The sequence below is a fragment of the Pyricularia oryzae genome, chromosome 7, assembly GCF_000002495.2.
Source record: "Pyricularia oryzae 70-15 chromosome 7, whole genome shotgun sequence".
Taxonomy (NCBI): Eukaryota; Fungi; Ascomycota; class Sordariomycetes; order Magnaporthales; family Pyriculariaceae; genus Pyricularia; species Pyricularia oryzae.
In genome coordinates, this window is record NC_017854.1 from 2,826,491 (window position 1) to 2,841,543 (window position 15,053).

The following is a 15,053-nucleotide window of genomic DNA, read 5'->3' on the forward strand; positions in this document are numbered from 1 at the left end:
ACCAGGTCATCCTTCCTTTTGACTTTTCTGTTTTTCAACATCCCACAAGAGAATGCATCAAGTTTCAGCAAGGGAAGGATTACACACGGTCATGAACAACATGCACAAATAAGTGGACAAAGACCACCAGACAACAGCTAATACTATGGTATTTTTCTTTTATGGATTCCCTTTTTTTTGCATGGTTTGGTACAAGAACCCAAAACAAAATGGGAACGGAAAGCAACAAGGAGAGAAAAAAAAAAACAAAAAAAAAAAACAGCCTGCCCTTCGTGCTCGATTGCTTAAACAACCGCTGGGATATATATGCGAGTGCGTCAATGTAATAAAACAAAAGAACAAACACAAACCACAAAAACAAACTTTCGCCGACCTCGACACCTGGAAATGCCCTGGGAAAAATTTCGGTTGCCCTTGGTTTTCGTCTGCAGAAAGGAGTATAGATCCCCCACACGAAATGCGTCTTTTGTAGTACTTGTGCAATTTATAAAGGGCCAAAGGTGAAAAAAAAGATGAGACAAAAAAAAAACAGGGTGTAGAGATCAAAAAAACTAGAATGTTAGGCTTCTTCCTCCCCCCCAGTGTCTCGGTTAGGCCTTTGCGCGTATATTGGCCAGTCTATATTGGTGAAGTGGACGCTGCGACGAAGCATTCGTCCGGCCTCGGACTGATGGCCCTTGGGTTGTATCTATCTAATAATAAGGTCAGAGTGAAGAGATGTACACTCATGTCGTCGTCGAGGAGATCCTGGCTGGGTGCTCAGCCAGAGCCCACTCTGAGAAGCCAAGCTTGCCGGGGAACGTAAACGAGAACCCTAGCAAATCATGACACTGAGAAGGGTCCGAATGAGGAATCGGATCAGGGACGACGGCGGCGGCGGCGGCATCTTTGGCGCCTGGCGCCTGTACAACCAGGTCGCCAGCGCGGAGGCCCCGCCATGCCTGGTCGCCTTTGGGGCCGCGTATGACACCATACGCAACGTTTAGCCCATCGCGGGGCTTCTCTCGGTCCCCGGCGCCAGCGTCATCCGGAACATGGCTGGTGCTGGATGAAGCAGCCGCTGCTGCTGCGTTGGGCGCATCCCAAAGCGGTGTCTGCACCCGGCTGTCGAACATGCGCAGCTCGGTGACGTGGCCGTCGCCGTGGTCGGCTCGAAGCACCGGCCAGGGCTCGCGCTGATCTGGTCCGGGAACCGACATCCTCACCTTGTACGGAAGGTCTTCGCACCGCGAGCCCTCCACCTCCCAGGCCACAACGTCCAGGGGACCGTGGGCGAGAGTATATTGCCGAAGCGGGTTGAGCTTGCCATCCGTCGCGGGCTCGCTTTGCCCGCCGTCGCACTTCTCCTCCGCCTCCTTCTCATGCTGCTTTGGCCGCCTCGCGGTATTCCTGTGGGATGGTGGGGGATTCGGCGGCATCCACGCCGGGATGGCGCCCGAGGCGGTCATATAAGATGGCAGCGTCGGCGGCCTGGGTGCGCTGCTATCCTTGACGAAATGAGTCCACTCCTTGCCGTCTGCATCGAGAGGGCCTTCGTCGTGAGACAGCGGGCCGGAAGCAACAGCAAAGTCCGAGTCGGCTGCCAGATCGAACCCGGTCCCGACCACCTCCAGCACATACCCGGCGCAGCCTCCACTGAGAACCTCGGCCCCGGCGGTTTTCGACGGCGATATGGACAGGTGTATGCCGGCCGGCACGACGCCGACGTCGCCGACCTGCAGCTCCAGCAGTCCCAGCTCGGTGTCGAGGGTCACGGGGCCCGTCTGCGGGATGAAGGCGAAGGCGCCGTCGTCGTTGCGCAGGCTCGTCTTTGGCTTGGCCTTGTTCAGCGTGTACTGATATACAGACACGCGGCTTTGACTGGGCCGTGAATCCACCATGTTCTCATGAGAAGCAGTCGGCACGAGTGAGGGCGCAGGAATGGTCGCGCCGCAGATTGTCGCCAGGCATTCATGGGTCGCTTCCTCTGCGAGATCCGACTTGGGCAGTCGGCCCCAGCTGCCACTCGCCAGTCCTCCCACGGAGGGATTAACGTCGACACGATGCGGTGACAGGACCGGAGTGGAGTGAAAGGGGCATCGTATGGCTGGTCGCATGCGACGAACTTCTCTGCCAAGTCACGCAAAATTTGTTCATCAGTTCATCCGTTCTGTTTACACATCCGGCGGCTGTGGCGATTGTTGGCAGTTCAACATGATCCGCTGGCCAGTTGACCCCTCCGCCAGACCTACTCACATGTCTCCTATAAAGTCCACCACCCGGCAACTCAGCCTAGGGTCCCAGTGAATGTCGAATGTGCCATGTCGGATCTTTGAGTCGGATCCGGGATCGATTTCGGGGGTTGACTGCGGCTCCAGACTTGGAACTTGTTGAAATGCCAGGTTCACCAGATCTTCCGGCGAGACAATAGGTGCGTCATTGTCATCATCTGAATTTGTCTCATCAGCGGCACTCGGTCTCCTGTGTCGCTTCCGCTCCTCTGGCGCCATGATGCTTGCCTGCTGCCTTCTGAGACGATCACCAAAGCCTACAGCGAGTTGTTCAAAGTAACGAGTAACGAAACAGACAACAACAAAAAAGGCCGACAGACAGGTAAAGCTAGGTAGACAAAACAGTCTATTCTAGAATAAACTGGCAACAGCATTTTCACTGCTACGTCACGGCCTAAACGCGGGCAAGAATTGCTGGCTTTCAAAGTGGCTCGGAGGCTAAGCGATTGCTTTGTGCCGAGCTACCAAGCCATCGTAGGGGGCTAGCAGCCCAAAACAAGGTAAGCCATCCACTTAGATAGCCTTGGGGCATTGAAATCCACAGGAAATGGCAGACAACCAAGTAACCATCCATCGAATCCCACATACTCGCTTTAGTTCCAATGCAATATTAGTAGCGCGCAAGGCCAGCTTCGGCCGACATATACCGATAAGCGAGTGTTCATACCTCGTTTTTTTTTTCCTCCCTCTCGAGCATCAGTCTCTTGCATCCAGCCCCCCTCCAGACCATACGCTGAGCACAGAATATTACCAAGCAGGTATCAGGGGCAGGTAAAGCGCACTAGCGGTTTGCAATCCACCACCACCGACCCCTGGCTGCTTTAAATTATGCACCATTCATAGGTCAATTGGCAGCTCCCCAGAAGCAACCAGACCATCTTTGCAAAAAAACACATCCATTGGTCAGCTTCGCATCCTGCCTTTAGACTTCGCCGTACGGTAGCCCACCAACTTCGCAGAAATTACGGTTCTTGGAGAGAGAGCAGTGTGATTAGTCTCCACCCGGCCAAATTGTCGTGCATCGGTACTCCATCAGCAGCGAGGCTGGTTGCTTCTGAAACACGCATGCGCAGTGATAGATGCACCTCGATTGGAACCTGCATGTGAAAGAATCACCTTGAGCCACGAGCTCGGTATATCTGCGAGGGCCTAAAGAAAAAAGACCACCAAAAAAAGTCAAGTTTTCTGCTTGGATGGCGCGCGCCATGACAAGATTGCTCTGAAACCGAATGGCTGAGGAATGACTGGGGGAGGGACGAACAAAGCAAAAACGAGGCTTCGTACTCGGCGAGAAGCACGGATACTTGAGCCGGGGAGCTGAACGCCACTCGCCATAGCATTGGCATATCGACTGACCCAGAGTTACGGTATCGGGATATCGACTGGGCGTAGAATCCGAGCGCTCCCTTTCGGCGTTCTAACCCAGCGACAAAGAAACGTGGCCAAGTCTGCCACCGCCCGCCGGACGAGTCGGGTAATAATCCAGACAGCCTGGTGAGGCCGTTGCATCCGGCCTAATTCCTTCTTAGATCGAAAAAAAAAGATACTCTTGGATGGGTGCGGTACACAGTAACAAACGTGAAAAAAAAGAAGAAAAAAGAGACTTTAGAGTTCAAGGTCACTATCATCAGCCAGTCAATCTTTTGACCGAAGTACAGGCCGACGCTCCTCACAGGATGCCAGCAAGTCGGTGTGGCACGTTGAAGGAATCTTGAAGCAAGCCAGTAAGTTGCCGCGTCATCAGTATCGCGATGCCAATTCTTCGCAATTGACAAGTTTATTCATTCAAACCCGTAACTTGCCCATTCATGTCTGTTCGTGCAGAATACGGGGCGTTGGTGGCTTCAGATCAAGCCATCTAAATCTTAGCGGGTGTTGGACCTTTGTAAGTCGCATATAAGTGTTGTATATTACAAGCTCCATCACCCTTACCCTGCGCCTTTCCGCATGGTAGGGCATACAATCGATTCTCATTACTTGTAGCTGATGTGCTGGACTACAGACATCCATTTTTGTTCGTCGGTTCTGAATGATAGTAGATACATTAGCGTTTGGATCTACCTGGTAACGGTTTCAACAAGAATGTGGGGAAAACGTGGGCAGCATGCTTTCTTTATGCGGGTTGCAGGTATACACGCCAATCGATTGGTGACCCAACTATGGAAAGATAAGGACCGATCGCTCGGCGTGGCCTGGGCAAGGTAGATGCCGCAAAGTAGGAATTTCCATCGGACGATCAGATCACAAAACTTACTTGTCGAACTTGAGCAGTTGCGCCAGCACTGGCACCAGCGCCGCCCGGAGCCTGTTGTCTTTTTGCTCGAGGAACTGCAACATGATAGTTTTGATGTAGTTTACATCTGGAGTCGGTGCATTGGAGCCGGCTGTTTTTAATCAAGGGTCAGAAAAGGCACTTCTTATCAATCACCAAATTACACCCACGAAAGCCGAGGGTGGAGTATCCAGGCAGACAGTCGAATTTGGCAATGCGAATAGGGGGGAAAATTCGCGCATATACATACCGTTCGCACCACCAGATCGGCTTGAATCAACCGAGTTCCGTCCGGAACTTGCAGCTGCAGGCTGGGCGAGCTGGCTCCTTGCCGATTTGAGATCCTTTTCGGCTTTGGTGTACCGTGCCTTGTAATCATCCATCATACGTTGCAGGTCTGCGCGGCGACGCTCCGCACCCTGCACCGACTTCTCCGATGCCGTGAGCGACTGTTGCAACTGCGCAACTGCCTCACGCGACTCCACAGCCTCGGCTCGTGCTTCCTCCTCGAGCTTCTCGAGCTCCTCAAGCCGGCGCCGTCTGTCCTTCTCGCGAGTCTCAAGGTCTTCCTTCTCAAGCGCCAGAGCTTTAGCGTCGCGCTCCAAGTCCCTGATCTTGGTCCGTAGTTCCTCGACCTCGCGAGTCTTTTTGCGTGCAACTGTGGCAGATTCGGCCTCCAGCCTGTCGCGCTCCTCCTCTGCCTTGTCGAGACGGGCACGCATATCACGCATCTTGACGTCCTCACGCTCGTTTGCCTCATTGAGCAGCCTCCGCATCGTCTCAGCATCGCGCGTGCGCTCGGTCAACAACTTTTGACAGTCCGCAAGTTCTTCCTCGACCGATTCAGCCCTTGCTTGTGCCTCCTTTAGCTGCGTTCCCAATTCGGCAGACTGATCGCGCATGCTTCCCAGGAGATTCTGTGCGTTGGCGTATTGTGAAGTCTTGAGTTGTAGCTCCTCCTTGACGTCGTCTCTTTCCTTTTTCAGTTTCTGCAGCTCCGCCTCGAGCTCTTTGATCCGCGGCTGGACCTTTGCCATTTCATCCTGGATCTTGTGTAGTTCACGGGTGGCCTTTTCTTCCTTGGCGCTCAGCTCAATTTTCTCCGCTTCAGACCTCCTCAGGTCACGGCCAGCTGTCCGTTTGTCATTCTCCAGCTGTAGCCTTTGCTTGTTCTCAGCTGCAAGCTTATCCCGGAGCGTCTTGAGTTCCGCATCACGAGCAGCTACATCCTGCTTCATCCGCGAGAGCTCCGACTTGATATTCTTTTCGCGGGTCTCCAGCGCAATCATGTCCGAAGCTTTGGCTGCAATCTGCTCCTTAAGCGTGGGTATCTTTGCAGCCTCGGCACGCAGGTTCTTCAACTCTGGCTGGGCCCTCTGCAAAATCTCCTTGAGCTCTGATATTTCCTTGAATCGGCTTTGGGCCAGCTGCTGGGATGCCCCCAGTTCTGACTTTAGGCCCGCTGTCTCTTCAGATGCCTTTTGAAGCTCTTCATGCCTTTTCTGAACGGAATGGTATTGCGTCTTGACCCATTGCACCTTCTCGACGGTGCCTTTATCCGCGGGCACCTCGGGGAATTTGGACAACTCTGCCTCCACGGCCTCCACAATTTTGCGGACTTCGGCTTCCTGTGTTTTCGCTTGTTCCGCCTCTTGACGTATTTTTTCGGTGTCTTTGGCGAGCTTATCATTCTTGCCGCTGGCCTTCTCATGCTCGGCCAACATCTGCTCGTATGTTTCTTTGAGCTTTTGAGCCTTTGAATTTACACCATCAAGGGATGCCAGAATCGGGAGCTGGTCTAATTCCTGCTCCAAGACAGAAATACATGCCTTTAGCTCGTCCCTCTCGACCTCGAGAGCCTTGATCTTCTCCTTTGCCTCGACATTATCCTGGCCGATATGAAGGAGATTATCCCTCATGTTTTCAACCTCTTCAATAAGATCATCCTCATTCTTCTTCCTCTTTGACAAACGTTCAATGGATTCATCCTTCTGAGCGATCTGTTGCTCAAGGGTGGATATCTGCTCTTTGAGCTCGTCATACTTGGCCACAGGAACCGTATCCTCCGTCTTTGGTGAAATCGCTGCTTGGGGTGTGGCAGGAGCCTTGTCGGCGGAGGCTTGGCTGGCGGGTGTGGTGGCTGCTCCGCCCTTTTTCTTCTTGTTCTTCTTCTTGGAAGAAGAAGAATTAGCCTGGGACTCAGAAGCAACGGCTGAGGGTGTGGTCTCCGCGGTAAGTTTTTCTGCCTCGGCTGATGGCATGGGCTTTTCGGTCTTGGCGGCATCAAGTTCTTTGCGCAACGCGTCCTTCGAATCCGTCAGCTCGCGCACTTGTGTTTCCGCTTCCCCGAGCTTTTTAGTCAACTTGGAAACTTCCGCCTTCTGGCTATCGAGCTCCTTCTTGAGTGACTTTGCATTCTCTAGGTCAGCATTGGCCTTCTCCAGCTTTTTGGCGAGCTCATCCTTTGCCTTCTGTGCGGCAGACAGGTCTTTCTGCGTCTCTTTGGCCTTGTCTTCCAGTTTCTTGATCTCGACTGACTTGGAAGCCGTCAGGGTCGAGAGCTCCGTCTTGGTAGATTTGAGTTCTTCTTGAAGCGTCTTGGACTCTTTAGTCTTGTCAGCTTCGACTTTGGTGAGCTCTGTCTTGGTCGACTGGAGTTGTTCCTGTAGCTTCTTGGCCTCTTCAGTTTTCGCAGCTTCCATTTTCGAAAGATCTGCCTTCAGTGATTTAAGCTCGGCTTGAAGCTTCTCCTCATCCGCAGACTTGGCAGCAGTTATTGTAGAGATCTCTTCTTTTAGTGAACGAATCTGAGTCTCCAGCTTTTCGATCTCTTCTGCCTTTTGAGCGGTAATGGTCGCGAGCTCCTTCTCAAGCGCTTCGATCTTAGCAGTTGCATCGCTGGTCTCCTCTGACTTAGCCTTGCTTGTTGACACCTCGGCCTTGAGGTTGTCCAGTTCATCTTGCAGCCTCTTGATCTCATCCGTTTTGGCGGCTAGCTGGGACTCAAATTGCGAGTTCTCAGCCTCGAATGAAAAGAATTCGGAAGAGTCCTTGTCTGGAGCCGATTCGAAAGTTTCGGTAGACTTGGATTTAGGAGAGAAGATGCCCAAGACTGAGGAGACCATGGGTGACTTGATACCTGCTGAGTTGGTCGTCGGTTGCGTGCTTGCATCCGTGGCCCCGGCCTCTTTGGCCGGCTCTCCCTTGACCTCTGGTAATGGCTTGTCCGCAGGCGACTGCTCCGTTGGCTGCTGGTCGGAGGCTTTGAGCTTCGCAAGTTCACTCTTGCTCTCTTCCAGCTCCTTCTTCAAGGTGGCATTCTCGGAAGATACGCGCTGAAGTTCCTCTTTGACCATGTCACCTTGCATCTTGACCTGGTTCAGGTATTCAGTGAAGACCTGAGGGTCCTTAATGTTCTCGCAAGGCGTGTTTTCTCTAAGCGCCTGTTCAAAGGCTTCGATCGCCGTGACTCGTGTATGGGCAACTCTGTACGACTTGAGAAGTTCTGGATGAAGTCAAGACTTGGGGCATTAGCAGCCATCGCGCAAGGGAGACCAAGTGGAACCAAGGGATATGGAAGGCCAAATGGCATGTACATACCTTCGTGAACCTTCTCCAGCCGCTCCAACTTGCGCAGCTTGGAACGAACCTCCTGAGGGAGGGCAGCAGGTGCCCCCGCCCCCTCGGACCCCTCGGGAGTCGTAGTCCCATCCATCTTGGGATTTTTATGCGCAGCACCACCACCCCCGCTGGGTTCCTGGCGCGAAGTATCAGCCTGTGATGAATTGTCTCCGGCAGAGCTCCTTGTTTCTTCTTCGTCGTCGATGGTGAATGCGGCGTCGAAATCGGCAGAATCGGTATCCGTACTCCGCGTGGTGGCGGTGTTAAGCTGACTGGTCCTCCTGGTCGTTCGCGGTCGAGGTGCTGGGGACTCGTTATTTCGGCTGCGCGACGTGGAGCCTGAGCGGCGGGAGGACGAGGCTGAAATGGCGGCCTCTCTCTGCTCTGCGAGGGCTTTAGCTTTTGCTTGTTCCTCAGCGATCGTCCGATCAATGGCGCCCTTGATGCCCTTGAATCGCTAGAGTTGGAATCCCGGTCAGCTTTTGTGGCTACGAGGCAGGGAACTGCTGGCCTGTTTTTGAGAGCAAATGTAAACCTGCAGGAGGACAAAGTAGGCATCAACTCACCTCAAACATGATAGCCTCGTGAAGCTGCAGCCGTTCAGGCCGGGTGTAGACGCAACGGCGGCACCGGGCACAAGATGGCGTTGCGTGATGCGCTGGTTTGATGGCGGTCTTGAGCTAGCGACACGATGCGCCAGGGATCGGTACGTGCGCAACCCGACTCTGGGCGCTGCGCTGCCAAGTCTCAAATGCAAACCGGTGATTTATATTGTACAGAGACACGCAGCAGTATATTGTATCATTCAAGAATGCAAAGGTCATCAATGGTGGGCAAGATTATTCTCACGGTCGAAGCCACATGGCCGGTAAAGCTGGACCGTTTTTTTGGTAGCCCAGGAAGGTACCTACGTATCCCATTGATCCATGTCGAGCCGATCGTACCTGCTAAGGGATAAGCTGGCTCAAGTTCCCACCCCATATCCACCAAAAAACGACTTGAATTTATTCGGGACGCACGCCCAATACCAAGTACCGATGCAGGGTCCTAGTCCTCACGCAGTGTTAGAGTCAAAATCCGACCCTATCGATAGCGTCAGGCTATGGCGCGTTTGTTTCGGTTGCGATTGCCAACGAGAAAGAGAAATAAGTCCCTACGAGGGATATGGCCTTCAGGGCTTACTTGACGGAATTCTGAGTCTGGAGAACAAATGCTTGCGCCTTCGTATTCCCTATCAGTGAATTTCGTCTGATTGATCTAAAAATGAAGAAAAGAAAAACAAGAAAACTCTTCACACGACATAACTCTCTGCCACGGGCGTTCTAGGTTTGCCGTAAAATTGAAGCTGAAGGAGCAAGCACTTTTGCAAGAAACCACTGGCTGGTTTTCAGAGTTAGGGAGAGCTACTCGGGTACCCCATGTCTAAGGTCCCTACCTAAATTGGGCTAGAGCTCCCGCTAACGTGGCCCCACGCTTGCTTCGGATCCCGCCACGGCAGAATCCACACGTGCTGCCTTGACGATGAGGTCACTTCGCCAGCTGGCTTCAGCACCATTATCTTTCGATCGTTCGCTCAGGTACTGTAGCTAAGGTTAGGTAGCCTAGCAACCTGCTGCAAGCAGGCGAGTTTGACAACTTCTGCAGAAAATATCAAACCAACGTTTGTGTTGCGCCGGATGCAGCGGAAGGCTGCTGTGGTTCGCCGTGTCGTCTGGTCTACTTAGGTAGTCAGAAGAAAGCACAAGGAAAAACTAAAGTCAAACAACATCAAGCCGATCCGGAAGCCAGGGACAATCCTTTCCTCGATCCCCGGATAGGCCGCCGGTCTTTTGTCGACCGAGCGCGCACTCTTCGCCTCTGGGCTCAAAAATTTACCAACACTGAGGTTTACAATGCTGTCCTTTTGGCCATGGAGGGTAAGATAAATAATCGAGACTGCACCCGTCACCGCCCTTTTGAAGTTGTCTGTCGGTCAGCGTCGCTAACTTTGCTTTTCGTCTGCGCGTTTTTTCAGGGTGATAACTCCTCAACCGCCTCCTTCGAAAAGGCTCTCTCCTCGCTATCGGCCAAGATCAACGCTACCCAGGCACAGCTCGACCGCACCCGATCGACCGCTCGTCGCGTCCAGGTCCTCTGGTCGCTGTATTTGTCCTTCGCCTACCTTATCTACGCTATCGTCCTCGTCCTCGTTGTTGGTTGGACGAACTTGGGCCCGTATGAGTGGAGTGGTGTTGCTGGAGGTCCCGTGCTCATCTATGTCACGCGAACCGCCCTCTCGGCGTTTTTCAACTATCGTATCGACAGCCTGAGCACTCGCCTCAAGGGCCAGAAAGAGGAGCGCGCTAAAACCGTCCAGAAGCTCAAGGAAGCAACCAAGTACGACTCGACTTTGGAACTTCTCGAGAAATACGGCGGGGAACCGAAACGTCCACGGGGAAAGAAGGGCTCCATCGGTGGCGAGGATGGCGGCGACAAACAAGGCGAGGGCAGCAAACAGCCCACGCGCCCCGGATCCGCAAACCCCGGACGTACAGGAATAGCACCGCCGCCAACGGCCAATATCCAGCGTAGGTCAGCCCCCAGCACGCCGCAGCCTCCCCGCGCGGCGCAGTTCCCTCCTCCCAGGGAGGTCTCGGCCGAGTTCGCGCCCAATGCGTTCGGCCCAGGAGGCCCACCCGACTCGCCGGCAACGATGGGCAGTGCGCAGTACGCCCCCCTGCCCCCCAGCGCCGGCAGCGAGCCACACTGGTACGACCGCATCATGGACTTGCTGCTGGGCGACGACGAGATGGCGGCCAAGAACCGCATCGTGCTGATCTGCGCGCACTGCCGCCTGGTCAATGGCCAGGCGCCGCCGGGGGTCAAGACCCTTGCCGACGTTGGCAGGTGGCGTTGCATGGGCTGCAGGGCCGAGAATGGCGAGGACAAGGTCGACGAGTGTAAGCGTCTCGTCAAGGAGGTCCTGGCCGCCCGGTCCGGAAGTGACGCCGGCGATCAGGTCGAAGCGAGTGCCGAGTTCAAGTCGGACAGTGATGGTGACTCGAGCGATATCGTGCAGATCGATAGGGAGATGGCCGAGGCCGAGGAATCCAAAGGTGCGACGAAGCGCAAGGGCAAGGGAAAGAAGTAGAGGTGGTTTGCCACACGCCCGGTTTCTTTTGTCCAGTTTAGGTTACTCAGGAGGTTATAAGGTGCAAGCGGTCATGTTATATGGTGGTGGGATTTTTTAATGTTGTTTTTATCACAGCCGGGCAGATAGAAAACGTTAGTGTGAAGGAGAACTGTATCGAATATAATCTTCTTTGTCATTTGCGATGGGTGTTGGTAGGGTTTGCGCCAGGCAGGACCCTCTTTACAGTCAGTCTGTGAGGGATTTACTACATGTGCAAACAGCACTAGAAGCCCAAAGTTTTCTGCGCAGCCAGGCTTCCACCATGATCACACTGATCTTAGTTGCGGTAGACGTACTTACCTGATGTGGACTCGACCACGGAGGCTTCCTTCGCTACCATCGCCTTCTTGGGTTCTTCTGACCCGGTGGACTTGTCGACATTCACAATCACCCACTCACCAAATACAACATTGTCCAGTCCAGCCCCATCCGACTTGGGCACAGAGTCCTCTCTGATCCAACACCAATCGAGCGCCTCGTCATACCCGCTGGCACAAGACTCCCTGTCAGTCGTCATATCGGGACCCCAGTTCAGACTGCCCACCTCTTCGCCCTCCTCCCTAATGCACCAAAGCAGCGCGCTGGGCACGTGCATCTCGGCGGGCTCTACGCTGACCTCCCTCGCCCTGTCCAAGACCTGTTCCGTGATGCGGTCGACCATGAGCTTGTGCACCATGCGCGTGCGGCGCCATTCCACCGGCGCCTGAGTGCGAGGCCTGAACGGTCTCCAAATGGCGTTGTTGAGGGTTGGTAGCGAGAAGGCCTTGCGGAGGTGGGATTGTGGAGGAGAAGGGGCGGGGATGGTGTTGGCCCGTCTGGTTGGGAATATGGTGCACTTGGGACAGCAGTGCGGATAGCGGTTCTCGATCATGGGGAAGGACTCACATAGTAGCTCGGAACCCTTGAACAGGCAGGACTCTGGCCTCTCGAAGACGATGTGGCCACAGGAGGCGTAGTCTGAGATTGAGAATTGGCACATTGTGTCTGCGCCGTACCCTTCTTGGTGTTAAAGATGATGGCTGTGGAAGAGAATGTGACTTACCTATTTTGGGGTGTGTTTATCCTCAACGATTGTTATCCCTCAAAGAAGTTCAAGGCCAGGAACAGACTGGGTGGGGGACCGTAAATTATATGGTAGGTTTTATGAAATGAGACTATGCTGGATGTTCCGTAGGACAAGGAGATCTAGCTGGTTTTCTTTGTTCTTCTTGCCCACCAATGTGCCACTGAGACATTGTCATTCCGAGTGAGAAGACTGCCGGGTATTCTTTGTTCTGTTTTATTGTCTTTGTTGTCTCGTTCCGATATAATTATTGACGCATTGGAATAATATCTTTGTCCTTTGAGCTCCATTGCCCTCCAAAATCGATTTTATAGCTCAAAGTTCAAGTTATAAAAGCATTATATGCCACTACTTATGATGCCTGGTCCAAAGATAGTCCTCGAATAACAACCCAGCAAGATCCACTTCCACTAGCCATCTTGATACGATCAAATCAAGCCAACAAGGTAAGTCTCTTGTAAGTATTCCCTCGAGTCCAAGTATATATACTTCGCTCTTCACCAACCAGCAGACATGTCTTACTACACGGGACCATCTGAGCGTGCCGAGTACAAAGAGTCTGGTTGGCAGCACAAATTCAAATTCGTCACGAACGTCTTTGTCCGCCCCTCTACCGAATCCAAGCACACGCTTTACCAACAGGAGCGCAGAGGCTCGACGTCGCGCAGGAGTTCCAGCGGCAACTACGAACGGCAGGCGGCCTGGCGGGAACCCTCAAGCCGCCGATACCCACCCACATCCAACAACAAGATCTTTGACAGGGAGTATGCTGAACACTACAACGCGACCCCTCCCCCTCACCCGCGCAGCTCATCGCACAGCCAACCAGCGTACCCAGCTGAAATCTTCCATTCTCTGCAGCGCTCAATCAGCAACGGAACCCGGCGAGAATCGCACTCGCCATACCAAAGGCCCACCGTAGAGCGGCCGCAGCCTGCGTTTAGCGTTTCATCGGAGAGCCAGTATGACACCTATGGAAGGCACAACACCCTCCGAGACCAATACCGGCATGCCACCGGGGTAGTTGATGACGAACATGATTCCAAGGGACGGCAACCCAAGTCTCAACGCCGTGAGAGCACGGCTCCTTACGAAGATGAGCGACGACACCACACATCATCTCGGAAAAGCTCGCATACCGGTAAGTCCAGGCCAGCAGTGCCATCCCAGTACGAAATGCTCCAGGCCGAGGTCAACAGCCTCTTGTCCGCTAATATCAGAACGCAAGCCAAGGCCGAGTCGGCGTGGAACCGGAAGTCATGGGACAAAGCCTCGGAGCTCTACGGTCGACTCGTGTCCGACCTGTTGCGCCTATCGGACCTCGATCGGCAGTTGGGCGGGCCGAACTACATGGACTACCAGAGGCAGGCCGACAAGGCGGCCGAGTGGCAAAAGATGGCGGTGGAGAGTTCGTGGATATCGTCGCACAGAAGACAGTACGACGGTTACATTGCCGACGCCGAAGCCTTTGAGAATGGGTCTGGCGAGCACCTGGCCAAAGCCAACCACGCGTACGCCAGCGCTATTGTGATGCTGTTCAAGCTCAAAAACACGGCCCCTGAGAGGCTACATGCGCATTACCCCGGCTGCATCGAGTACCTAGAGCAAAAGCAGCGGAGGGTCCAGGCAAGAATCGACAAGCAGATCAGTGAGGAAGATAGGAAGGCGGCCAACGCAGTCAGGAAGTTTGTCGACGAGTTTCACCTTGTCGAAAAGCTCATTGAACAGGGTGATGGGCCGAGGGCACGCTGTCAGTTTGATCGGGCCAAGCTGACCTTTGTCGAGACGCTTGCGACGCTGCCGCAGAGGTTTGTGCCTTCCAGAGAGTGGATAAACAAGATGAAGGCGTCGATCGACGACCAGGCGATGCGAGCCAGGGATAGATTTGGCGAGGACTGGTGAGTAAGCTGGAGTCAGCGGGCCACGATTGCACGTTAGTCTTTGTCAGTATCTCAGCAAGTTTAACCAACAAAAAGTTCTCTTCCAGCCTATTAGTGACCCATGTGAAATTAAAGACTAAAGAATTGCGAATGACTTTTTGTTTTTGTGGTTGTCTGTGGCGGAAGTTGTGGCTATGATGACTTGGCAAGTTGCCATCGATCCAGGTTGACAGTTGGCTCACCTACAGGTCATCTGCCGTTGGTTTTGGTGCCGTTGAGCTGTGAAAAGCAAAGCGACCAATGCTCTCCGTATATCATACCGCGCCACTAAGAATGTTCACGAACAGGAACTGAGCAGGCTTACCTATCCGCCCGCCCGACCGACGGCATCAGCCGAGACGGAGGTGGACGACAAAAGGAATGGTAGCGAATGGAGGCACCAAGGGAAGGATACACTACCTTACCAAGGAAGTTTCGTAAAACCGATGCCGATTGTCACAGCGTATTCTAGACCTGCCAAAACATGCATAAATTAATAAATACCAAGGCTGTACAGTTGCACCCAGCAAGGAAGGTTACAACCCAAGGAGTTAGGTATGTTCCATTTGTATCTTTGTGCAGTTTCTGTCCCCGTAACATTAGTTCCAGGCCAAACTTTTGTCCCCACGATAATAACCCGCGATATGGAATCATGTTCCTTTCTGCAGGCCAACGCAGCATAAGGGTACAAGCGGGGCTAACAATGGTGCCAGCCGTGGTGTGTTCTAGGCGTTTA

At 53.5% G+C, this 15,053-nt stretch overlaps 4 protein-coding genes across 4 annotated transcripts; 1 reads left to right on the forward strand and 3 right to left on the reverse strand.

The window, feature by feature from the left end:
* Positions 1–542: 542 nt before the first annotated feature.
* On the reverse strand, positions 543–3,207 carry MGG_10580 (uncharacterized protein). Its single transcript, XM_003721323.1, has 2 exons — positions 2,236–3,207; positions 543–2,109 (listed from the first exon to the last, which is right to left on the reverse strand). The coding sequence occupies exons 1-2, from the start codon at positions 2,487–2,489 to the stop codon at positions 726–728; spliced, it is 1,638 nt and encodes a 545-aa protein (XP_003721371.1). The 5' UTR covers positions 2,490–3,207; the 3' UTR covers positions 543–725.
* Positions 3,208–4,030: 823 nt separating this feature from the next.
* MGG_10579 (uncharacterized protein) lies at positions 4,031–9,650 on the reverse strand. Its single transcript, XM_003721324.1, has 5 exons — positions 8,730–9,650; positions 8,143–8,620; positions 4,793–8,047; positions 4,525–4,654; positions 4,031–4,295 (listed from the first exon to the last, which is right to left on the reverse strand). The coding sequence occupies exons 1-5, from the start codon at positions 8,736–8,738 to the stop codon at positions 4,244–4,246; spliced, it is 3,924 nt and encodes a 1,307-aa protein (XP_003721372.1). The 5' UTR covers positions 8,739–9,650; the 3' UTR covers positions 4,031–4,243.
* Positions 9,651–9,693: 43 nt separating this feature from the next.
* Positions 9,694–11,582, forward strand: MGG_10578 (uncharacterized protein). Its single transcript, XM_003721325.1, has 2 exons — positions 9,694–10,079; positions 10,178–11,582. The coding sequence occupies exons 1-2, from the start codon at positions 10,056–10,058 to the stop codon at positions 11,291–11,293; spliced, it is 1,140 nt and encodes a 379-aa protein (XP_003721373.1). The 5' UTR covers positions 9,694–10,055; the 3' UTR covers positions 11,294–11,582.
* Positions 11,583–11,584: 2 nt separating this feature from the next.
* Positions 11,585–14,898, reverse strand: MGG_10577 (uncharacterized protein). The gene has a single exon (XM_003721326.1). The coding sequence runs from the start codon at positions 12,312–12,314 to the stop codon at positions 11,613–11,615; it is 702 nt and encodes a 233-aa protein (XP_003721374.1). The 5' UTR covers positions 12,315–14,898; the 3' UTR covers positions 11,585–11,612.
* Between the last annotated feature and the right edge of the window lie 155 nt (positions 14,899–15,053).